At 47.8% G+C, this 24,627-nt stretch overlaps 1 protein-coding gene across 24 annotated transcripts in view; it reads right to left on the bottom strand.

The window, feature by feature from the left end:
• Positions 1 to 24,627, bottom strand: part of CAST (calpastatin) — a 685,784-nt gene that overhangs the window by 92,057 nt on the left and 569,100 nt on the right. For all 24 annotated transcript variants that reach the window (XM_078675414.1, XM_078675406.1, XM_078675407.1 and 21 more), the window contains 2 exons: positions 20,716 to 20,808; positions 7,167 to 7,268 (listed from right to left, as the gene is read on the bottom strand). In XM_078675414.1, coding sequence (XP_078531540.1) covers positions 7,167 to 7,268; positions 20,716 to 20,808 — 195 coding nt within the window. The remainder of the gene's footprint in view (positions 1 to 7,166; positions 7,269 to 20,715; positions 20,809 to 24,627) is intronic.

Below are 24,627 nucleotides of genomic sequence, written 5' to 3'. Positions count from 1 at the left end.
GTGCCGCGGTGAACGTCGAGGCGCTACAAAGTAAACAAGGACAAAATACACTGCTAGAGACCCGAATATATTTGTCGGTAAAGAAAAAGGGTTTATTCAGGAATAGTCGTATTTTTCATTATTAAGTTACAGTTGGTGCAGACGACGGGTAGATATAAGAAAGGTGACATTAAACGGTACGCGCAGGCTGAGAAATGAGTTAATCTGAAACACATGCAGGAAAACATGGCAATGAAATCACGTGTTTAAAAAGGCGATTCACAACAAAAACCAGACACATGTTAAATGGTCACCTTCACAGGTATTTTAACATTCCACTAGAGACCCGAATATATTTGTCGGTAAAGAAAAAGGGTTTATTCAGGAATAGTCGTATTTTTCATTATTAAGTTACAGTTGGTGCAGACGACGGGTAGATATAAGAAAGGTGACATTAAACGGTACACGCAGGCTGAGAAATTAGTTAATCTGAAACACATGCAGGAAAACATGGCAATGAAATCACGTGTTTAAAAAGGCGATTCACAACAAAAACCAGACACATGTTAAATGGGTGTAGCGGTTTCATATCTAGCATTGCCTCATGATGAATCACTGGTATACACGCATGTAAATGCACATGAATACATATTTTAAACTATAACGCATATATATCTGTGAATATGTATCTATATAAACACACACGGGCGTATATATGGGGAAAAAAAAACAGCCATCAACTCGCAAACACCGTACCAAACTGCAGACGCAACAGCGATCATTTATAATAAAGCAGTTTATAAGTGTAAAATGACATGTTACATAATTAAACACGTCACCAGTTTAAAACTAGCTTCACCAAATACTGACCACTTGACGGTACTAGGACCGGAAGATGAGACACAGCGAGACAGACGGCGAGAAAAACAAGGTGTACAATCCCGGGCGGAAGTCAGGCAGGCCGGGGGCGGGACGTCAAGACACACCGGAAGCCCGGGCGGGCTCCCGGTGAGAGAGCCTCGCACGCACAGAAGGAAGAGACCGCCGCCGCCTGCAACGAGCCCTCGCCTGGAGACGAGTACCGGTGAGTGGGGGCCTTTGCTGAGCTGCGAGGGCGGGGGGCATGTGTGTGTGCGTGGGGCGGCGGGGGGCTCTGTATGTGTGTGAGCGCGCGTGCGTGTGTGTATGTGTCTTGGAGTCTGTGTGTATGCGTGCGTGTGTGTATGCGTGTGTGATGACTGCGGGGGGGGAGAGAGTGTGTGCGAGCGAGTGTCTGTGTGTGTGTGTATGCGCATGCATGTGTGTATGTGTGGGGATGTGCACGGCGCGGGAATTGCTGTGAATGTGGACGGAGCCGACGTGCGCGTGCAAGCAGCTGAATCCAGCCGGGGAGAAGCGCGTGCACCTTCTCGTCCGTCCTTCCCTCGAGACAGGTGACTATACGTGTCCGTCCCTGGAATGCATCCTTTGGATGCTTATTCCAGGGCGAGACCTAAACAGACATCCACACCTTTATTAGTACAAGTGGTCGCTCTTCCTCAACTTGAAACAATTTTTTTTTCTTTTAGGCTGGCATAACAGTGATCATTGAAGTGATGAATCTGTTAGCACAGCGCCCACACTTCCAACCAACAACGCACATCTACTGGCACCCTTCCTCTCATCAGATCTTCTCTGGCAGAAAGGACTGTTTTACCTTCTAATCCACTACTTACCTGGTCATCTTCAATATCTTACTTCAAGTCCTCCTAACATTACATCAGAAATGACACTGAAATAACTGCCACTTTCTGAGACTGCCTCACTCCACGCCTAACTACCTGCTGTCTCCTTACCATCTGCTGTTGGCAGGCCTTCCAGTGTCTGGTGCCCATTCCTTCCCAGCTACGTCACAGCCTCTCCTTCAGTGGTCTCCAGGCCGCCATATTCACCTTACTTCCTGCTCATTTGACACTTTTGGTCATCTCAACTGCATTCTATACCAGTTTCAACCCGGGAAACACCTGCCGACCTAATCTTCTCTCACCATCCACTCAGCCAAATCCCTTATAAATACACTTATTCCTCAGTAAACTGGACTACAGCTTCACTCTCTTCCTCCATCTCATCCAGCCTCCTAAATGTCCCTCTTGTATAATGTACACACAATTCAAGTGTGTACGCGCCTCTGCCACCATCCTCTTGATAGAGAAAGGGTTACAAACTATTGCAGTTCTCATATAAATTCCTAATCCAAAAATCAAATACAACCACAAACTTGTTTTTGTCCTGCCAGACACTTCTTGTTATACAAAACGCCTCATTGGACGATCTTAGAACATTCACTCCTACACTATTAAACCTCTCGATTCCACCTTTAACAATAGCCTTTAAAAATGCGTTGTTGGGAGTCTTTTCTCCTTTCCCATCAATAGGTTTCAGTGTTTACTAACAGCCAAGTGAGTATATGCTGACAGCAGTAAGAATGCAGAAAGATTTTTTCTATTTGAGAGGAAAATGTGGAACCAAAAAAAGAGGGCTTTGAGCTCTACACCTCAGTATAGTAAGATAAAGTCCAAAGACAGGAGAAAAGGAAGCATAACTACTCTTCACAGGTTTAAGATAGGGAGGAGGATGAAGCTAAAGCTTAATTTCATGCATGTATCCAAACTCTTCATGTTCATAGCTAGCTTCCCCTTGAAAAAACAGTATATGTTTTCACCAAAACCCACACAATAATAGCAAATTTTATCATTTATAGATGCCTTAAACACTGAAAACTGGAAGGGAACTTCCTGCAGATGGTGGGACTACTGTATAAGAATCCCGTTGTCCGCGTTCGGCTTGGGCTGTACATCTCGGAAGAGGTGGCGGTGGGCAGGGGCACCCGACAGGGGTGTCCTCTGTCACCGCTGCTCTTCGCGCTAGCCATGGAACCCTTAGCGACAGCCATGAGGCAGCTCCTGGCGGATGGAATTCCACTGAGTGACGGCGTTCATCAAGTGTCCTTATATGCCGATGATCTATTGGTCTTTGTCAGGGATGTAAACCACATAACGGAACAGCTGGCCCCACTACTGAGTCGTTTTGCCGGTCTCTCGGGGCTCCGGGTAAATGCGAGCAAGTCATCCCTTCTATGCCTTTAACAGCGAAGTTGCCGACCCGGAGTATAGCCTTCAGGGCACGAGAGTTCAGTGGCAAGCGGACACGTTTAAATATCTGGGGATCCAGATCTACCGTCGGCCGGCAGACCTGATGGACGGGAACCTAGGCAGAGTGGTGACAGCGCTCAACGCACAGATAGGCTTCTGGTCAACGCTCCCCCTGACGCCCACGGGCAAAGTGGCCTGGCCAAAATGGTGATGCTCCCTCACCTTCTTTATTATTTTGCGAATCTACCTCTGTTCGTGCCTGCATCTTTCTTCTCCAAACTTAACGGGATCCTGCGCGACTTTATCTGGGGCGCATCCCGGCACCGCCTAGCCCTAGGGAAACTGTTCATCCCTACAGATAAAAGCGGCCTAACCCCCTGCTTTGAGCACTACTATCTGGCCGCGCAGATCCAATGAATTGCCCGCTGGTTAGCGGACAGGGGGAGAGAGGATACCGCTACGAGCGAACCGCCCTACACCATGGAAAGGATCTCCGCGATGTTTCACCCGTTAGCGGCCAGGGCCTGGCCCACTCCGCTACTGCTAGGGGTGGCGTACAAATGCTACCGCAGGGCACTGTACCTCACAAGGAAAGTGCTCCGATGTGCGCCTGCGGTGCCGCTGGAGGACTCACCAGGGGGCGAGGGGGTGCTCACATGCTAGAGCAGTGGCAGGAGGCGGATGTTCAGACGTTAGGCGACTTATACCAAGACGGAGCCTTGATCCCCTTCCAAACGCTGGTTGCGGAGGCTGGGCTCCCTCCTGGGGGATTCCTCATGCACAGGTCCCTCACGGCCCGAATGGCGATTGAATGGGGCGAAATTGCGGAGGAGCCGGCGCAGCACTTGACGATGCAATACCTGCCCGTCATGGGCAGGGGCAGGCATCTAATTAAATCGTTTGCCGCATCCCTACGGATACATACGGAGCTGGATCTGGCCCCTCTCCGCGGAAAGTGGGAGCACGATATGGGACGCGCACTGGCGGACAAAGAATGGGAGAAGATACTTAAAAGCCCGGTGCGCATCCCCAGAAACATGTGCTTTTCCAGCTCCAAGTATATATCATTCACAGGGCCTATCTCACCCCTGTCATAATTAATAAATACTTCCACAGGACGGATGTGTTTTGCCCCCGGTGTGGCGTGCTGGATGCGGACCTCCTTCACCTTCTGTGGCACTGCCCAAGGCTTGGCACCTATTGGAGGGACATCAGTGCCCGGCTCGTGCAATGCACTGGCCGCACAATCCCTTGCAACTGGCCTGAATTTCTCTTACATCACTTCAAGCGGTCACCTAAGGACAAGGCGTCGTCCCGCTTTCTAGACCTGGGGTTGGTAACAGCGGTGCGACTCCTCACAAAGAGATGGAAAGCAAGTGACTCGCCCAGTGTGCAGGCATGGACCTTGTCCCTCCTGTCGTGGGCCCGAGCGGAGTGGACCTCCATTAGGAAAGAGGAAACAGTGGGGCTACGCAAAGAGCCCATGGCGGAGTGCTGGGAGGGCATGCTCAACACCCTGCAGGTGGCAAGGGCTGGCACGGCTGAGAGGGCGGAGGGGGACTCAGCAGGCATGGTGGATAGTAGGGGAGGGGGGTGCGCGGCGAACAACAACACTAACACACAGGCTGGTGCCCACCGTGGGAATGTGGCGAGGGTGTACTAGGAATAGAGATGCACGCATGCGATAAGAGGGTGAGGAGAGTCGGTAGGACAGAGAAAGGGGACAAACACATTTTTTGAAAGGGGGGGGCGGGCCTTGGGGATGGGAATGAGGGGACGTTTTGTACTGAATCCTGGCGACAATGCCGTATTTTGATATTATTGCTTGCAAATGTTTTGATTGCAACTGAGTTACACATGTAAGACTTGTCTCGCCACGTAGAAATGGGACGCAATGACTCTTGTAAGCTGCGGACATGCCTGGGCGCCCGAGACTTAGTCACCTGCCGTATAGGTGAAATTGCAACAGCGCCTTCATAGCACATTGCACTGTCAGCGCACTGGTAACGGGGCACAGTTGACAAAGTATCTTGATGTACATGGTGCACTCAATGAGATGTTGAAAATGTAAAATGCCAATAAAAAGAGTTGACCAAAAAAAAAATAGATGCCTTAAACACTGAAATATGCAACTTTGCTGAACTACGTGCATCAGCACCATCATAAAATCAAAACCTCTGCACAGAGGTACGCTCAAAAGGTTGGATTGTAATATGAAGGAAATACTTAAAGTAGAGAAACTTTGCTGTATAAACCAGTTCCTACAAATCATAATCATTGAGAGCTGCAGAAAACAGGACAACAAAAAAAGCACTATCAAAATTTTAATAGCAATAAATCTTGCAATCCAGCAACAAGAATGCAAACGAGTTTCAACGCTTTTCTCTCTAGTCATTCACATGGTAACCTACAGTCCTCTCCCATCCACTTCCTCACTGCTACCTTCATTGCTCCGTAGGGTTCCCTCCAGACACAAAAGCTATTCGTTTTTTACATGAAATCCTAATGGGCAATGCTGGGCAAATACGACAACAATCTTCCAATGCAGAGAATATACCTAGGTTTAACTCATACTGTCAAAGGCAGACCTCAAAAACCCGCCTCAGCCTCATCCCTTCCTGGAAGTCAACTCAAATGAAATCCAACAAATTATTCAACCAAGACCAGAGCCTTGAAATCTTTACACATCCACCCATCCACTGAGCTGTGCCCTCTAGTGTTAAAATCTCCTTCAAGGACAATGTAAACAAAAAAAGCACAAAACAGTCTGTTTTCGACTGAGCATCATCCAGAAGATAACTTCACTCCCTTCTCTCAACATTTGCAAGATCTTGTACTTTACCACATTTAATGGCAACATTTCATATTCAGTGGTCTATCCTATTCTATCCAAATCCTACTCTAATCAGTCCTCAGTGCTGCTGCACTATTGGTTATTGGCCCTAAAAACTGGTAGGAGATTGGCGATGTGTTCTGAGTTGAGGAGCATTAATTCTGTTTCTGAGATATTCAGCTTGCAGAAGCTTAATATGATCCAGTCAGACAAGTTTCCAGGCAATGGCAGTGGCTTTTCTGTTGTATTATGTATAGTTGGAGAGGTTGGTGGTCAAATTATATATGGCATATGTAGTTGAATGTGTGGTTACCATTAGTGCTTACGAGGTGACAAGGGCTGTTGTTGAAGTATATAGAGGTGAGGGGGGAAACCCTTGTTGCCTGACTTGGGTTGGCCACCACAGCTTGAAGTGATACCATTCATTGGATACGAAGGAGGTGAGTCATAAAGTAGGTGACCCGGAAAGAAATTAATGACTGCATCTACTCAAGGTCCTGATGTAAAAAATACAGCTGAGCACGGGAAATAAGGAAGAATTCCTAGCCCACAGTCACTACTTCATATGCGATTTATTTTAGTGACGTTTGTTCACAAAATGCTGACCAGCATCACATTAGTTCTCTAGGAAACAATGAAGAAAAACACAAGCAGATAGATACTCTAAACAAAGTTAAACAAGTGTGCTACATATAGTGATCTAGATAGTTTCAGTGAAAGAGAAGCAATCTTCTCTCTGAAACACAAATGTGGCTTGGAATAAGGGCATCAGGTGTTCACAAGACAACTTAAGGCTCATTACTTTTGTATGATTGATTTAATCAGGAAAGATGTTTGCCCCTGCCCATTCCTAGTGACCCAACATAGTTTAATGGGGCATCACATTGGAAAACAAGTGAAAGGACTATATATTAGCCCAAGCCCCTTTAGTGCTAAATCAATTACCCACAATTTTTTAGATCTTCCCAGCTTTCAAATAACACTTCCCTGGCAGGGCCTAACCATTTTTATTAAAATACCGAAAATATGAATTTACTCCTATTATTCTCCAGAATGTTCACCCGTCTGACTCCTTTCATGGAATATTCTAGCTGGGCCAACATTTCATTGCAAGACACAACTCATTCTTCCATTTTGTGTGGTATAGTTAAGCACTGACATTCTGTAATTACAATCCTATCATTCTTTCTACCGCTCTCATCCACAAAAATAAAACAATTTACCTTTACTTTATCCACAGGAGGCTTACTGTCCTTTGGAGAAGGATCTCCTTTTGGCAGAGTCCCAGCTAATGTATCTAGTGGATCAGCGGACGCCTGATCTTTCTGGAAAGAAAGAAACCCATAAAATAATTGATTCAAAAGGATTGTAGAAAAACTACACAGAGGATACTGGAAATCAATATGTCATGGGCTAATCATTAGGAATCACAGACTGCTGGGAAAATTCCAGCAGCAGCAATAAAGCAGTTTAGCCAGAGCATCATTAGCACATGTTGTATATGAAGGAGCAGACTTGAGGGCCTGAGCTTTCATTCCAGTCAGATCCTTCCTCCTAATCCCCCTCCATCAATACTAATAGGGCGCATCGCACCTCAGAGACAGGAGCCCTTGTTGAAACCTTTCTGGAAATGCTAGCCATGCCTATTATATACAGGTGATACAAAAGACATGGAAATTCTCAAAATCCTCTGGAAATTCGAAGACACGTTCTTAATGATGTAGGGACTCTGCTGCGTTGAGGCAAGTCTTTCCTCTTGACACCTTCTTGCCCTGCAAACTGTCCCCCCCCCCTGCCAGGGAGAATGGTGCATTCAAATTCATGATATATTTTATGGCAATATTTTATTGGGATCACAAAACTTATTGTGGGCTAGGTTTTGGTGAAGCATATTCCCAGGCCTGGTTGTTCCACTTTTTCTCTGAGTAGGTCTTCTTTGCTGGAATATATCAGGTGAGAAGAGTGGCTGACGGTGTCAAGTAAAATTATAGTTAAAAAAGCAAATATCAATTGAAATGTATATTGTGCACATTTATAGATTTATAGAGAAGTGCGCTAAGCAGTGAACCCAGGCCTCAAAGAGGACAGGACCTACATTTGGAAATACATCTGGATGTTTTAAAGCTATTGGTCTAACGTTTAGGTAGTGTCCTCTTGTGGTCCGAGGACTGTATTGTTCATGTCCTGGTCCGATGTGAGAACTCAGGTAAGGGATAATGACTAAGTGATGTACCTAGCTGTACATGAATAGATTTTCTTTTGGTTCCTCAGTATAAGCACTGGTAAGGGATTTCTTAATAGATACGAACGAAGCACCTTGACCACTGGTGTGTAACACCTAGGCCCTGAGAGGGGAAAAACCCTGTCCCTAGAAATCGGTTCGCAGAGCGAGGAGGATGGGTGGGTTGGTGAGGAGTCTGCGACTAGATAGAGTCTCTACCAGATAAGGCGTTCTCATCTGATAGAGACTTCTAGCTGCAGGTTCCTTATCTTAGAATTGATACCCAAGCAATACCTCACCGGAGGTGGGTCTGGGGACCAATTTCACACGATGCCCTGCAGGACCAAACAGGAAAAAGTCCCATCCCTACAATCCTGACTGTTCAAGCAGTAGTGTTTGATAAACATGTGCAAGGAAGCCCACATTGCTGCCTGGCAGATGTCAAGGACCGGCACTCCTCATGCTAACGCAGTGGTCGCAACTTTAGCTCTGGTGGAATGAGCACACAACCCCTCAGGGGGTTGCTTCTTAGCCAATGCATAGCAGATTTTGATACAGAGCACGATCCATCGTGAGATGGTTCTTTTCAGTACAAGCCGTCCTTTTTTCACTCCGATATACCCCACGGAAAGTTGGTTGTCTACCTGGATCTCCTGTGTGCAGTCCATTTAGAACGCTCTTTTTGGGTCCAGAAGATGAAGTCGCTCCCCTTACTTGAAGGGATGACCTGGAGCGTAAAAGGTAGGCAGGGATGGGGTGCCCTGCAAGAAAGGGAGTGACCACTTTAGGAAGAAAGGAAGCTCTCGTACGAAGTACCAGTTTATCTGGATAGATGTGCAGAAAAGGGGGCTTGAATGACCATGCCTGAAGCACACTGACCCTCCAGGCAGATGATACAGCCACAAGAAAGTCTGATTTGATGGTAAGGAGCCTGAATGAACCATTGCGCATGGGCTTGAACAGATTGCACATAAAAGAAAGTGAGGATTAAATGGAGGTCACACTGGGGCATAATTAAAGGAGAAGGTGTGAACAAATGTTGTTAAACTTTCAGAAACCTATCGACAATAGGGGATTTGAAAAGGTATGGCTGGTTAGATAACTACAGAAAAGCTGATATAGCAGAAAGATAACCTTTGAATATGCCAATAGCAGAGCTCTGCAGGGCAAGAGGGAGAATGAAAAAAATAACCTAAGAAACAGGGGCAGAAAGGGATTGATCTGTCTTTCTGTACACCATGCCACAAATTTTTCCCAAAGGCAAAGTATACCATCTAAGTGGAGGGACGCATGGCTGCCAACATAATGTCACAGACTTCAAGCGGAAGGTCGAAAGCAGTCAACTGTCACCACCTCCGCGCAAGAAGGCGGAGCGTAGACAAGTTTGAGTGGAGTCTTCCCAAAGGGGCAGCCTGATTGGAGGACTGATGGCCCTGTCGTAACAGCTCGGGATACCAGACTCTCTGTGCCCAGTACGGAGACACAAGGATGGCTTGGACCCGGTCAATCCTGATCTTCTTGAGAACACTGGGCAGGCATGGTATGGGTGGAAAGGCATACAGGAGGTCTGTGCTCCACTCGGGACAAAAAGCGCCTCCACGCGGGAGCAGCCTTGGAAACTCCATTGTGCAGAACTGCTGACAATGCGCTTTCTCTGCAGTGGCAAACTGATCTAACCAAGGCTCGCCCCACTGCTGGAAGAGACCATGCAGCACCTCCCGATGGAGATGCCATTTGTGATCCGCTAGCCATCTTCCGCAGAGTTTGTCCATTCTGGTGTTCAGAGAATCTGCCAGATGTTGAACCACCAGGGAAATGCCCTGTTGTTCCAGCAATGTCCAGGGACGCAGGGCCTCTTATCAAAGGGTCCACGATGCCTTGCTGCCCTGTTTTTTGCAGTACCACTGGATGGTGGTGGCATCCGTGAACACCTGAACCAGCCTTACCGTGATTGAGGCAGAAAGGCTCTCCATGCCATCTGGATCGGCAAGAGCTCCAACAGGTAGATTTGGAGTCTGGACTCCGCTGGACACCAGAGGCCCCTGATCTCCACTGCTCTCAGATGGAAGCTCCATCCCTGGAGTGATGCATCTGTCACTACTGTCAGATCTGTTTGGGGAAGGGAGAACGGTCTGCCGCTGACCAATTGCAGTTTGTTAACCACTTGTGCAATTCCCTCTGAGATCTGGAACGTGTCAGAGAGATTTCTCTGATGCTGTGCCTACTGGAACTTCATGTCCCACTGCAGAGCCTGCATATACCAGCCGGCATGTGTCACGAGCAGGATGCAGGAGGCCATAAGGCCCAGCAGCCTCATCGAAATCCAGGATAGAGGCTGAAACATTGGTATTATAGCCTGAATATCCAAAACTCGCCATTTGGGAGGATAGGGTCGAAGCTGCACCTTGTCCAGAACAGCGCCGATGAAACGGAGAGTCTGAGAGGGAGTTAGATGTGACTTTGGCACATTGATAGCCAACCCCAGCGAATGCAAGAGGTCTACCGTAGTCTGGAGGTAGGAAATGACAGCCTGGGGAGAGCCCGTCGGCAACAGCCAGTCATCAAGACTGGCACCCCTGATCTCTGAAGATGAGCTGAACCCACCGCCATCACCTTGGTGAACACCCAAGGGGTGCTGGTAAAGCAAAAAGAAAGCGCAGTGCTGAAGGTGCTCGTGACCTACCTTGAACCGCAGGCAACGTCTGTGGGCAGGCAGGATGACGATGTGAAAATATGTGTCCTGCAAGTCCAATGCAACCATCCAAGCTCCTGGGTCCAAGGCAGACAGGACTTGAGCGACAGTGAGCTTTTTGAATTTCTCCTTTTGGAGAAAGAAGTTGAGAAGGCACAGGCCTAGGATAGGACAAAAGCCTCAGTCCTTTTTAGGCACCAGAAAGTAGTGGGAATAACCGCCATGAGCTACTTCTTGCTTCGGCACTCTCTCTATGGCTCCCTTCGGCCAAGAGCTGCCACTTCCTGGTGGAGAAGAGATAGGTGATCCTCTGTAAGCTTGTAGCAAGTTGGTGGCATGGGGTAGGTGAAGTCATGAAGGGGAGGGAATAGCTTCTTCGGCTGATCTGCAAAACCCACCTGTCCGATGTTATGGGCCGCCAGTGGGGCAGGTGATGGCAAATCTTAACACCTACTGGGTGCCTATGATGGTAAGAGGACAGATTAGGAAGATTTGGAGGCTGCCAGGGGTGGGGGGGGGGGGCTGACCTGACCGCTGACAGTCCAACCCACGGGCCGGTAGGTACTTTGTCCTCGGACATGCAGTGGCTGTAAAGCTTGCTCGCTGCAGTGGCTGGGCAGGTGCAGACGTGGCTTGAATCCCCTTCTCTGAACACGACAGCAGTGAAAGGTGGATTGGGGTTGGCAAGGGGCCATGGAAAGGCCCAAGGACCTGACTGTAGCCCTGCTGTCCTTAAAGCACCTCTGTGCAGAACCCACCTGGCCTCCAAAGAGGCGGAGTCATCAAAGGGCATGTTCATAAGTGATGTTTGGGTATCCCCAGATAAGCCCGTAGTCCTTAACCAGGCATGGAGCCATAGGGCCACCATCAATGAAACCGATCTGCCCAGTGAGTTGATGGTGGCCAGTCCATATCTCCACGTTGGTATTAAATGGCTGGTAATCTTCAGGGTCCAACAACCTCTACCATTTCTCCCCGCGTCCTAGTCCATAAAAAAGGGTTCAGGCTCTGGCCTGGAAGGCATGGCACCAGTCGGTGCAGGAGTCAGCATCGGACGATGCCCCTCTGGCTCCATGCATGAGTCGGTAAATAAATGGGGATGCCGCCAAAGCATCAGCCTCAGGTCCGGCGCCAAAGCATCAGCCTCGGGTGTGGCGCCTGGGAAGGTTGAGATGGCACGGCCGGCGTGGATCCCTTGGTCCCAACTGGTGCCGGAGCCACTGGCGTGGACTAATCCTGCATGGGCCCACAGATGTGCTGGAGGGAACAGGCCATCCAAATATATTGTGCATAGCCTCATAAAATTCTCATAATTTGGCGGGAGTCACTAGGGCTCCTGGAAACTCAGGGAAGCGCTGAGTCGTTGCAGGCGCTGGCTTAACTGTGGAGCTAGGCGAGTGATGGCACTCCCTTGTTGTATAGTCTGATGGACGAGGTGAAGTCGAAGCACGCTTCAACTTCTTCCTGTGGGAGCGAGACTTACTGGAATGGCCAGACGACTTCAATTGCGACAAGGTACTTGGACTCTGCAACCCCTCGCGTGACCTTCCTCCCGACCAGGATCTGGATTGTCATGGCATTGCACGTCAAGCTGTCAGGAGCTTGAGGGATTGCTCCCTCAAGGCCTTCGGGCGCATGGAGTGGCAATCGGGCAGGCCTTTGAGTCGTGTGGAGCTTGAGGCACCAAAGGCAAACAGGTGCGGGCCTGTCACCAACATCAAACGGTGACAGGCGCCGCAGGGCTTGAAACCAGCCTTCTTCAATCAGATTCCTACCTCACAAGGAGGAAAAAACTCAAAAGACCATGGCAAATCATTGAAAAAAGCTAGTCAGAAAGTGACTAAGGATAAGCACTTACTGGATCTGCGCTGAGTGGTGCAGAAAGAAATGAATATGCTACTTACCAGTATGCATCTGTTCTTGGCATGTAGGGCTGCTAACATTCATATCTTAGCATTAGATCGCCGCCTAGTGTTGGGTCCGGATGATCGCACATTGTTGTCCTGGAAGAGTCTTCGAAGTATCCTGAGATAGGTGGCTCCTCCCCTGGACTACAGTGCGCATGGGCATCGGCTCCATCCCCAGATTGTTTTTCGCCATTGTGGCAGAAGATGGAGTGAAAAGTGTAAAGGATGTCCATGCTAATGACTGCATACAATAGTATATCTGCAGCTGCGACAGGCACCGGGGAGGAGGGTGGGCGATATGAATGTTAGCAGCCCTACATGCCAAGAACAGATGCATACTGGTAAGTAGCATATTCAGTTCGAGGCATGTGGGCTGCTAAATTCATATCTTAGCATAGAATACATAGCAGTCCCTCCATCAGCGGCGGTTGCCCGTGCCAGCTGCAGAAACCTGAAAGAGAGTTTTGAGAACAGCCTGTCCTACAGCAGCTTGCTGCTTGGAATGCACATCAACACAGTAGTGTTTTGTAAAGGTATGTGGTGTAACCCACGTGGCTGCTCTGCAAATGTCCTCTAAAGGAATGTTCCCTAGGAAAGCCATGGATGCCCCCAATTTGCGTGTGGAGTGCGCCCTTGGGGGTATCGTTAGAGTGCGTTTGGCCTTTTGATAACATATTTGGATGCACTTAACAATCCACCTGGCTATTCCTGCTTTGGAAATAGGGTTGCCTTTGTGTTGTGGTGCGAAGGCAACAAAAAGTTGTTTTGTCTTTCTAAAGGGTTGTGTCCTGTCTATGTAGTACATCAACGCCCTCCGTACATCTAAGGTATGGAGCATTCTTTCCGCCACCGTTTGTGGGTTTTGAAAGAATGCCGGCAAGTCAATAGTTTGGTTGAGATGAAACTGTGACACCACCTTCGGAAGGAATTTGGGGTTAGTGCGTAGCACTACCCTATTTGGATGAATCTGAATGAAAGGCTCTTGGATTGTGAGCGCTTGTAGCTCACTAACACGCCTCAGTGACGTAATAGCTATTAGGAAAGCTACTTTCCACGTTAGGAACTGGAGTTCACACGAGTGCAGTGGCTCAAAAGGTGGTCCCATCAGTCTGGTGAGGACCACATTGAGGTTCCACACCGGAGCTGGTGGTGTTCTTGGGGGAATGACTCGTTTCAGACCTTCAAGGAAAGCTTTAATGGCAGGCACTCTGAAGACAGAGAGATGCTGCCTGTTCTGAAGATAAGCCGCTATGGCGGATAGATGTATCCGAATGGAAGTGTACGCTAGATTGCACTTGTACAGATGTAGCAGATAACAAATGATGTTAGGGATAGATGCATCTAGCGGGGTGATGTTATTAGCCGTACAGTAAATGACAAAACGCTTCCATTTTGCAGCATAGCATGCTCTGGTAGTTGGCTTCCTTGCCTCCTTGATGATGTTCATGCATTCTGGAGGTAAGTTAAGGTATCCGAACTCTAGGACTTCAGGAGCCAGATCGCCAGGTTGAGCTGTTGGGGATCTGGATGCTGAATTTCTCCATGGTTCTGCGTCAAAAGTCTGGGCGTGAGGCGCAGTCTTTGATGCGGCACTACTGAGAGTTCGAGGAACGTGGTGTACCATGCTTGGCGCGCCCACGTTGGAGCAACTAGGATGAGAGTCATCGCGTGCTGCCTTAGCTTTCTTGCCACCAGCGGTATCAGAGGGGCTGGCGGAAAAGCGTACGCAAATTTGCCTGACCAGTTCATCCATATCGCATTCCCCTGCGACTGTGGGTGAGGGAACCTGGCGGCAAAGTGTTGGCATTTTGCGTTTTCTCTTGTTGCAAACAGGTCTATCTCCGGATGACCCCACTGCTGGAAGTACGGGTGGAGTACAGATGGGTGCAACTCCCACTAGTGCATTTGATGGCTGTGTCTGCTGAGCAGATCCGCCATTAGATTGTCCTTGCCCGGGAGGTGTTCTGCCATGAGGAAGATGTTCCTTTGAATGGCCCACTTCCACATGCCCTGAGCCAGATGAGACAGCTGTGGCGAGTGGGTGCCCCCCTGCTTTTGAATGTAGTACATCGCGGTCATGTTGTCCGTCCGGACCAACACTACCTTGTTGCACAGATGTACAATGAAGGACTTGAGTGCCATGAAGATTGCCATCAGTTCCAGATAGTTGATGTGCATCTTCTGTTGCTGCGTCGTCCATAGTCCCTGCACAGTGTAATTGAGCAGATGAGCTCCCCATCCCTGGAGAGATGCGTCCGTTGTCAGGGTAATCTGTGGCACTGGCTCCTGGAACAGTCGGCCCTTGCAAAGGTTGTGTGGAGTCCACCAATGCAGAGAGTCGTATGCCCGACTGGTAACCAACACTAGGTCTGTTAATTGTCCTTGAGCCTGTGTCCACTGATTTGCTAAGCACTCCTGGAGCGGGCGCATATGTAGCCGTGCGTGAGGGACTATGAAGATGCAGGAGGCCATCATGCCTATCAACTGCATGAACACTCTCGCTGGAAGTGAGTGTTGTGATCTGAACTTCAGGATCAGAGACTGCATGCTGTCTATCCTGACTTGGTTTGGTTGAGCCACGGCTGTCAGGGTATTGATCGTCGCGCCTAGAAACTGCCGGACATGCGCCGGTTGAAGGTGCGACTTTGGGTAGTTCAACGAGAAACCTAGATCGTGAAGGAGGTGAATGGTAGTCGACATGTCCGCGGCACACTGTTGTTCTGACTTGGCTTGAACGAGCCAGTCGTCCAGGTAGGGGTAGACATGGATGCCCTGCCTCCTGAGGTGCGCCGCTACTGTCGCCAGACACTTTGTAAACACCCTTGGGGCTGTGGTGACTCCGAAGGGTAGGACTTTGAACTGATAATGTTTGCCTTGGATAGTGAACCTGAGGTATTTTCTGTGGGACGGGTGTAGTGGTATGTGGAAATAAGCATCCTTGAGGTCTAAGGTTGCTAAGAAGTCCCCCTGGTTTAATAAGGGAAGAATCTGTTGCAGTGTGAGCATATGGAAATGTTCTGACAGTATATACAGGTTTAGGGGACGTAGATCCAGAATGGGTCTGAGAGATCCGTCCTTCTTTGGGATAAGGAAGTACAGGGAATACACCCCTGTGCCTTCCTCCTCCACTGGCACGAGCTCGATTGCGCCTTTTTGCAGCATCACCACTACCTCCTGCTGCAATAAGTGCAAGTGCTCTGCGGACATAGGCCTTTGCCTTGGCGGGATGTTGGGTGGAGTGGATTTCAACTCTAGGCAATAACCATACTGGACTAGTTGACGCACCCACCTGTCTGTGGTGATGTTTCTCCAGACGGGCAGGAACTGCTGCAGTCTCCCCCCGACAGGTGTTAAGTGGTCGGGGGGCAGTGACAGAGAGTCACTGTTTGCTTGGGGTAGAGGAGCGGGAGGTGTTGTTTCCTCTGCCGCGACCTCTGTTGCTGTTATTTCTGTAACCTCCCTTGTTCTGTTTTGTGAACGAGGATTGTGCTCCACCTTTTGAGAATTGAGATTGTTGACCCATTTGTCCTCTGGTGACTCCACGTGCACCTGAGCGACGAAAATTGTTGCCACGAAACTGTTGTGACTGTAGGGCCCCCATGGACTTAGCAGTTTCTGTGTCCTTTTTTATCTTTTCGAGGGTGGTGTCAACATCTGGACCAAACAGTCGATCAGGATTGTTGTCTGAATATCAGGTTTAAACCCAGATATGCGGAGCCAAGCCTGTCGTCTCAGCATGACGCTAGTGTTGATCGCCCTAGCTGCTGTGTCTGCGGCGTCAAGTGCACACTTGATGGCTGCGTTGGAGATCAACTTTCCTTCCTCTATAAGCAGTTTTGTGCCCTCTTGAAACTTTGGAGGCAGGTGTTGTACAATCTGTTCTAGGGTGTCATAATGCGCCCTATCGTAACGTGCTAAGAGTGCTTGTGTATTAGAAATATGCCAAAAGTTGGCAGCTTGTGCAGCTACTCTTTTGCCCCCTGCCTCTAGCACTTTGGACTCCTTATCCGGGGGAGGAGCTTCACCCGTTGTTTGGGAGTTGGCCCGTTTGCGGGCATTGGCGACCACCAGGGAGTCTAGCGGCAACTGTCCCCGAATGTATGCAGGGTCTGCAGGTGCTGGTCTGTACTTTTTTTCAATACGTGGATTGACCACTCTCGCCCTAGTGGGTTCCTTAAAGATGTCCGCAGCATGTTTGAGGACTCCCTTGAGCATAGGCAGTGTCTTTACAGTCCTCTCAGAGACTGAAAACGTGTCAAAGAGAAAGTCTTCTTCAACCGGGTCAGCATGCATGTCCACATCATGATTAGCAGCTGCCCACTCAATTAGTGCATGAAAACCTGCAGAATCCTCTGTTGGGGATGCACGTGCACTGAAAGGCTGTGGGTCTTGCCCCACACCTTGGGTGCCTTGGTCACCAATGTCATCATATGCATCTGTGTGTGCATCTGGTTCATTTACTGGGAAGGTGTATTGGTCCTCCTCATTGTAACCCTCACCATCAGAATGGTCTGGTGAGGGAGTAGGGCTTCTTCTTGGAGGAGGCTGGATAGGCTCTATGAGGTTAGAAGCGTCCAGAGGAACTTTTTTCTTCTTTAGTGGGATAACATAGGAGTCTAGAGGCTCTGATGTGATCCTTCTTTTGTATATTGTCAATTTGCCTGTGTTGGCGTCGATGAAGTGCTCAGAATCGTCCTCGGATCCGAGTTCTCGACTTGAAGGTACCCCTGCCGTAGAAGAATCCGCCTTCTTTGGCGTCGATTTTGTAGAAAAAGCCTTCGGAGCCTCTTTCGGCGGCAGAAGGAAGAGAAGCTTGCTTTTAGGCTTGGCCGGAGCATCCTTCGGCGTCTGAGGCGACGGTAACGGAGCCGACGTAGCAGCGGCCTTTTCCCTGATTCTCTGCAGCGAAGCGGCGATGGGAGACGCTTCATCCACAGTGGCTTTTGGCGCTGACGAGGACGTCTTGACCTTCCCCTCGGATCCGACGTGATGGTGGCCCTTCTGAGGTTTGGGCGCCGATGCCGTTGACGCCGACCCAGAGTCCTTGGACCGATGCGCAGACGTGCCAGCAGTTGATCGTGCGCTTGAGTCGGTTCCGTATCCACTACGCCGCTGGCCTTGGCGTGCTTGGACGGTGTCGCAGCGGTTGATCCGTGCCGACCACCCTTTTTAGAGGATCCCTCCTCCTGCGCCGATTTCGTTCCAGCGGAATCGATCGACTTCTTCGGCTTCTGCGGACCGGAGCCCGACGGAGCCGATGCGGCAGCGGGTGCAGTATGTTTTTGTGGGCCGGCCGCCATTTTAGGGACGCTCGAGTCCATAAGTTTCGGTTTCGTTTTCGGGTCGGCCATTTTAGGTGTCGTCGACACCGCAGGTTTCGGTTTCGGTTTCGATCCGGCTTGCCCAGCAAGTACGTCCGTGGCCGGGCCTGATGGCGGGGCCGTGGCTTGCGGCACTGGGTCTTGGGTAAGGCCACTTGGCGATCCCGTGACCCGATCTTGATCTTCGAAACCTTCGGGCATAGCTCGTCTCCAGAGCTATCTGCCGCGGCCCCATAAATCTCTTCGACGTCCCCTACCTCGTCGACGTATTGAAGGTCTTGACCCGCGACTCCGTCGTCGTCCTCCGGATCCGCCTCGACCTCCGTTTCGGGTGGGGAGATTTGGAGAAGATGACCCTGTTCATCTTCTTCCTGGTCGCCGAAGATGTTTTCTGGATCGGGGGCCGCTTGTCTGGCCTCCAGGCGCACCGCGCGCCGAAGCTTGAGAGTCTTTTTCGACCTGAATTGAGCGCAAGCCTTACACTTGCCGTCGTCATGGTCCGGTGAAAGGCATTTGTTACAGACCGGGTGGAGGTCTATATGTGGGTACTTGGACCCACAGAGCGGACAGTACTTAAACGGACTCCGCTCCATGCTGTAAAGGTGTAGTCGTGTCGCGATGAGAAGGCCTCGATGTTCGAAGAGTGTAGACTCCGTTGAATCCAACTTCAAGAGTTGGAAGAACCCGAGACCGTGCGCGAACAATACCGACGCTAGAAAATACAAGGCCTTTTGGCCTGAAAAAGTTAGTTTTTCTCGGTTCCGACAAAGAGAAGTCGGGACCACATCCGAACCCAATGGCGGAAAAAAACAATCTGGGGATGGAGCCGATGCCCATGCGCACTGTAGTCCAGGGGAGGAGCCACCTATCTCAGGATACTTCGAAGACTCTTCCAGGACAACAATGTGCGATCATCCGGACCCAACACTAGGCGGCGATCTAATGCTAAGATATGAATTTAGCAGCCCACATGCCTCGAACAGAACTGACATTGGTGCACTATGTTGGTCCCAAAATAGGCACTGCACGTGTAATTTCCAGTGCAGACGGTGCAAACGATGACACATGGATTCGAACGACACCGCCTAACGGTGCAATGGGGTACTGCTCCCCCAAAATTTCCAGATCTAGTCGGACACCAGGGGATGATTCTATGGTAAGTAATCTGTGGCTACACGTCTCTATCAGACTGGAGAGTTTAAGAATGGGATAACTCAGTTTCCTTGACCAGAAAAGCTTCCACTATTCAAAAAGATGTGAGAGTCACTGGCAGGATGCAGACCATATTTTTCAGACCCAATATAAGTTTTGTGTGACCGGCTGATAGTTGAACACACTGTGGAGTCCATGAATATGGGACTCGGCTCGAAGCTGGTTCTGGCCATCTCTTTAGCTACTGTTCTGTTCTTTTTACAACAGTACTTTTATTAACCTTTACAAAGATGTGTAAGGCCTCATCTGGCAAACAAACGTTTCTACTCAAATGTAAATAAGCACACAGGAGAAGATCCTAATCAAATTCTTGTCAAAGGCCAAGGCAGCAAAGGCAGGAAATGTTTTTTTTCAGTCAAAACTCAATTAAAGGAGTTTATGGTGTTCAGACGATCGTTACTATAGAGGGAATGGGGATCTCAGAGGTTAATCCCTGACAGCAGCTGACAATTGGACAGAAGCATTTGTGTGCTTATTATGTCAGAATACCTTGTAAATGGTTTTAATTTTCCATGGCTATGAAATAATATCGAGCTAACTTTTTCTTTGTCCAGCCCGTCTGCATTACTGCCTTGAGTCAACAAATTAGTTATGAAATCTTTAAACACAAATGTTTGATTGCCTTGCATGGTACGGAGATCATTTCAAGCCACAAAGCTCCGATGTGGCATTAGCTGGTCTGCTGTTACTTATAGTTGTACCTGGGCAGAGTGGACCTTCTGACTGGGATGAATGGTTGGCTTGCTAAAGGATTGCTAGCCTCCTGGCAGAAGATAAAGCTGTTTCCCATGCGAAGGTTGGAAGAACACTTCTTGAGCATCTCCTCTTGCCTTTACACTGCACGGTCACTTTGCCTTCATGGTGAAATGGTTTCTAGACCTGTGTAGCATCTTTTAGGCAATAGCAAGTGGAACCCTATGTTGGTGTGATTAGGAAACGGGTGCTTGTGTCACACACATATTTCTTCTCCTTGTGGTTTTTGCAAGTTGGATTGACCTTATCCTTCAAGTAAGAACTGTGACGAGGACAAGGTGAAAATGGGTAATGCTCAGATTATGTATTGGTAAACAAGCTTGTATTGATATCAGCCCAATGCAGGATTGATCGTTCTCAAAATGATTAATAGACTGTTGACCACAGTTATGTATGTGTTGAACAAATTAGCAAATGTATTACATTCTTGGAGGTCAGATACACCTCATGAGGGACGAGGAGATGAAAAGTAAGACTAAGAGCAATAAGGATCACAGGCAAGTAACTGATGTATTTTCTGCTAGCAGTCTGTGAATAAACAGTGTATGCAGAAATGTGCAACTACAATACAGGGGTAGGTGGCTTAAATCAGGAAAGGAGAATCCTCTTATTGAAGCATTTACTCGAAAACTCTTTATTGAGCACAAGACTTGATGCAGCACTTACTTGGGCAGGGGCTGGTGCAGGCTTCTTCACGGTGGAAGCTGCACAGCGGGGAGCAACTTCTTTAGAAGGAGAACCTTTAGATTTTGCAGTATCCTGAAATAAAACGAAGCATTTTAACAAAGCAGCAACATGCATCTTTGTTTTATTGTATCATGTGGAACTGTGGCCAATTAAGCATGGAATTGATTTTGCACAAAAGAGGAAATTGAAGCTCTGATTCAAAGCTTTATAGTAACTGAGCTTTGGTTGTCCCTGTGCATACCTTAGCAACAGCTGTTAGTGACTTTGCTACGCGCCTCTCCCCTGATGCAAAAGGGTGGTGTTTTAGGAAGCAAATGATGACAAGTCAAACAACTCACCCAAACGTTTTTCAAATTTTTTTTTTAGATTTACAGTTCAGTAATAATTAAAGCACCTGAAGAAAATAGGTCATACTCGAGATCATAAGGTGTTCGTTCAGTCGCGTGGCTAAGATTTACTAATCTAAAATATACATTAGATATATTTACACACAAAAATCCGATCCCTTAGAACAAAGTCTGTGACTGTTAATTGTGGTGCTCTGCAGTCTCTCGCTGAACATTCCTCTTTGTGAGCACGAGTAAGTACATAGATATATGGGGTGAACGTGTTGGACAATTCTTTTGGCATTTCTGATCCTGTCAGTAATGCTAATTGCTTCCATTTACCATTGCCAGAGGGCCCCTTTCCCATTTGCGAATGGGTTACCACCTACTTAAAGTAGGTGGTAAAATGTGAATGTTTTACAAGCTCATTTCGGTCACAAAACATTCCTACCTGCCGATGAGAGTCGCTCCTTCCTAGTAGCGCATCGCAAATCCATCTTATTATTCAGTAACTGGTTACCGCATCGCAAAATAGGGTTTGCTCCACCTGAGAAGCATTTTTTGCATTGCAGGCAAAAATGCTTGATGCATGTGCCCCTTAGCCAAGCCAGTTTAGAGATACCAGAATGGGTGTGATGTGGACTGATCTTCTTGAGTCTATCAGCCATGCTGCTTAATTGAGGCCTACTGGGAGGAGCCGTATGGAGTTATAAACATGAATTTACACTTGGAGATCAAAGTTCTTTTTCATTCTGAAGCCCAGCAATATTAAAGATTCATCAATGGATGGTTTGCAATCTACTGTGTTTGCTACATTCATTGCCAGGTGCGCTGCGTAATTCAGGATATTAGTAGTAATTCAACACCCATGACTTGCCAAGGGCGGTAATGTCTTCCAGGAATCATACTTTCAAATGCAGTCGCGAATCATCAGCATGCAAGTGAAAAGATCAGTTTAATTCCATTGATAGGGAACCAAGTCCTTCGAGTTGTATCTCTTACAATGCTCCAGAGATTGTCTCGACGACACCACTGTTTATTGGCACAGGGACGGTCTGTGTCACTCTGGTTTTACAGCCATTAAGAAATACATTCTGATCCCAGAGAATAAATAAACAACCACTAGGGTGAATTGTTATCGTCAGCCCTGCTGATAAGGTAGTTTAATTGGGTGAAGTGCTTGCTGCCGCTGTCTGATGCGAGGCTGCAGATCAAAAGATTGCATGCTGACAGGTGCGTGTATTCAAACCCCTATGTTCAACCTGCTCTCTAAGTGCAAAATATGCCTCCCTCTGGGAAAATCATTTAGCTGAAAGATTTTAGCTGGTTTTAAGTCCAGTTCAGTCACAATATGCATGTCAAATGTCACAGCAGTCAAGCACAGGATGGCTGGGTACGGTTCATGATAAATCATTTTTTGTGAGCATTAAGTTTACTAGCAGCAGCAGGGAAGGGTGGTTATTTGATTCTGTAATCTATGGCAGGAGGTAAAGTCCGGATCTGCACTATTGATATCTGTGGTCTTAATGACAGAAATAAGAGGGGCAGGGTTGCAAGGGGTCTACGGTATTCTAAGGCCGACACTGTGTGTTTGCAAGAGACTCACATATCCTGGGATAAGCGGAGTAGTTGAAAAATCTAGGTTTATCAATATTGGCATGCACCCGTCAAGGGTCAGTCGCAAGAGGGGTTGCAATTTTAGCCAACAAATTGATAGGTCACCGCAAATGAGTTAAAGACGATACATTTGGCCTGTGGGCAATTCCAGAATGTGCGGTAGGGGTAGGGGGTGCCTGGTTCACAATTTGTTCTATATATCTCTCAAATTTTAATAAAGCTGAGGTGATGGATTTTTTTTAACACAGAGCTGGCTTTATGGCCGGGCCCCCTAATTCTTTGTTGAGATTTAAATATTCATGTAGATATACAGGATAATCTTATGGGGAATCAACCCTATATAGGAAAAAAGCCAGGTGTCGATAAAGCACTTCATCGCCTGGTAATGGATCATGGTTAGACGTAAGGCACGTGAACCACGCAATACATTTTATTCTGCCCCGCATAGTAAACTGGTATGACTATAATATTTAAAAAAACATCGAAAAAACGCTCCGATACCTTGGGCGGAGTTTGTGCAAATTATTATTATTTTTTAAATCAAGCACGTACATGTCAACTAGATGAATGCGGGAAAGCATTACAGGGGGGAATGAGCATCCGCGGTAAGCATGAAGAAGTAAGCACATCAACAATACCACATTTATGGTGGAGTTAGCGCAATTACATTTTTTTTTTTAATAAAGCACATAAATCACAGTAAATATCAAAGCACCCTGCTCCCGCTATAAGAGAAGTCGGAAAAGTGCTACGATACTTTGGGGCAGAGTCTGTCAAATGTTATTTACTTTTTTTTTAATGAAGCATATGAATGAAAAATATATGAAAGTGGGAAAGCCTTGCAGGGATAATGAGTGCCCGCTGTAGCGTGAACAAACAAATAAGCAAATAAGCTCATCAACTACACCACGTGAAGGAAAAGCCTTTCTGGGCCGCGGTAGCCACCATTCCAAACGGCTTGCATAAACAAGCCTAGAGAAAAAAAGACTGCGCCAGGGAAGACATACAGAAACAAAATAGTATGAGGAAATGTACCAGGGGCAGTCCCCCCAAAAGTTAAAACACACCCAAAGGTGGGACAATGAGCAATGTTTCCCCAATGATAAGAAAGCCATTTTGGCAGGTACAGAAAGAAACAAATGGAAAGCGGTGGTGTGGTCTAAGCCCCCAGAGTAGATACAGCATGCCTCCTAGAGCAGCACAAGTGCCCTGCTAGGCTCGACCTAAGAAGGTAGCACCTGAAAGGATGCAGCCGAAGGACATAGGCAACGGTTCATGCTCCAGGGGAGGACAAACACCAGATGAGGAAGGAAATCACACGGAAGCTGACAAATAAGAAGCAAGAAAACAACAGTAACAGTAGAGTCCCCTACTAGTAAGCAAAATGCTGGCTCTAAGCCCACTGTAAAACAATGATATGTTTCAAAACAGACAGTGCATGAGTGCTGGCATAGGTTTAACCTAAAATGGGAGGATGTCGGGGTTAGAGGATGGAGAAGGAGACAGAGAAAGAAAGAGAAACATGAAAAGGACAAAAAAGAAATAACCCAGGATCATTCATTATCTCTACAAGAGCAAATCAATCAGAAACATTTGCACCTTATATAATCCTGCCCGGAACCACTTCAGACATATAATTACCATCACTGAAACAGCTAATATTAACCCAAGCCGATAAAATCCAATCGCCCTTCTTTTTTTCATGCACTCTCCCAGCATCGATCTCATTAATCTGAATTTCAACTTAACTCACATGTTCAGTAGGGGACCGATTCTACAGAACTCCACAATCGAGTTACTACAGTAGGGAATGGTATAAGCAGGCTGTAGTCCGGAATATCGAGTTAGCACAATATCGTGGCCAAAATATGACAGAGCAAAATATTGAGATAGCCGTATATTTGGAAGTATTGATTCAATTTTCCTAACTCCACATCTACATACCTTG

This window comes from Lissotriton helveticus, chromosome 2_1 (assembly GCF_964261635.1).
Source record: "Lissotriton helveticus chromosome 2_1, aLisHel1.1, whole genome shotgun sequence".
Lineage (NCBI taxonomy): Eukaryota > Metazoa > Chordata > Amphibia > Caudata > Salamandridae > Lissotriton > Lissotriton helveticus.
This window is presented reverse-complemented; position numbering and strand designations above follow the sequence as displayed.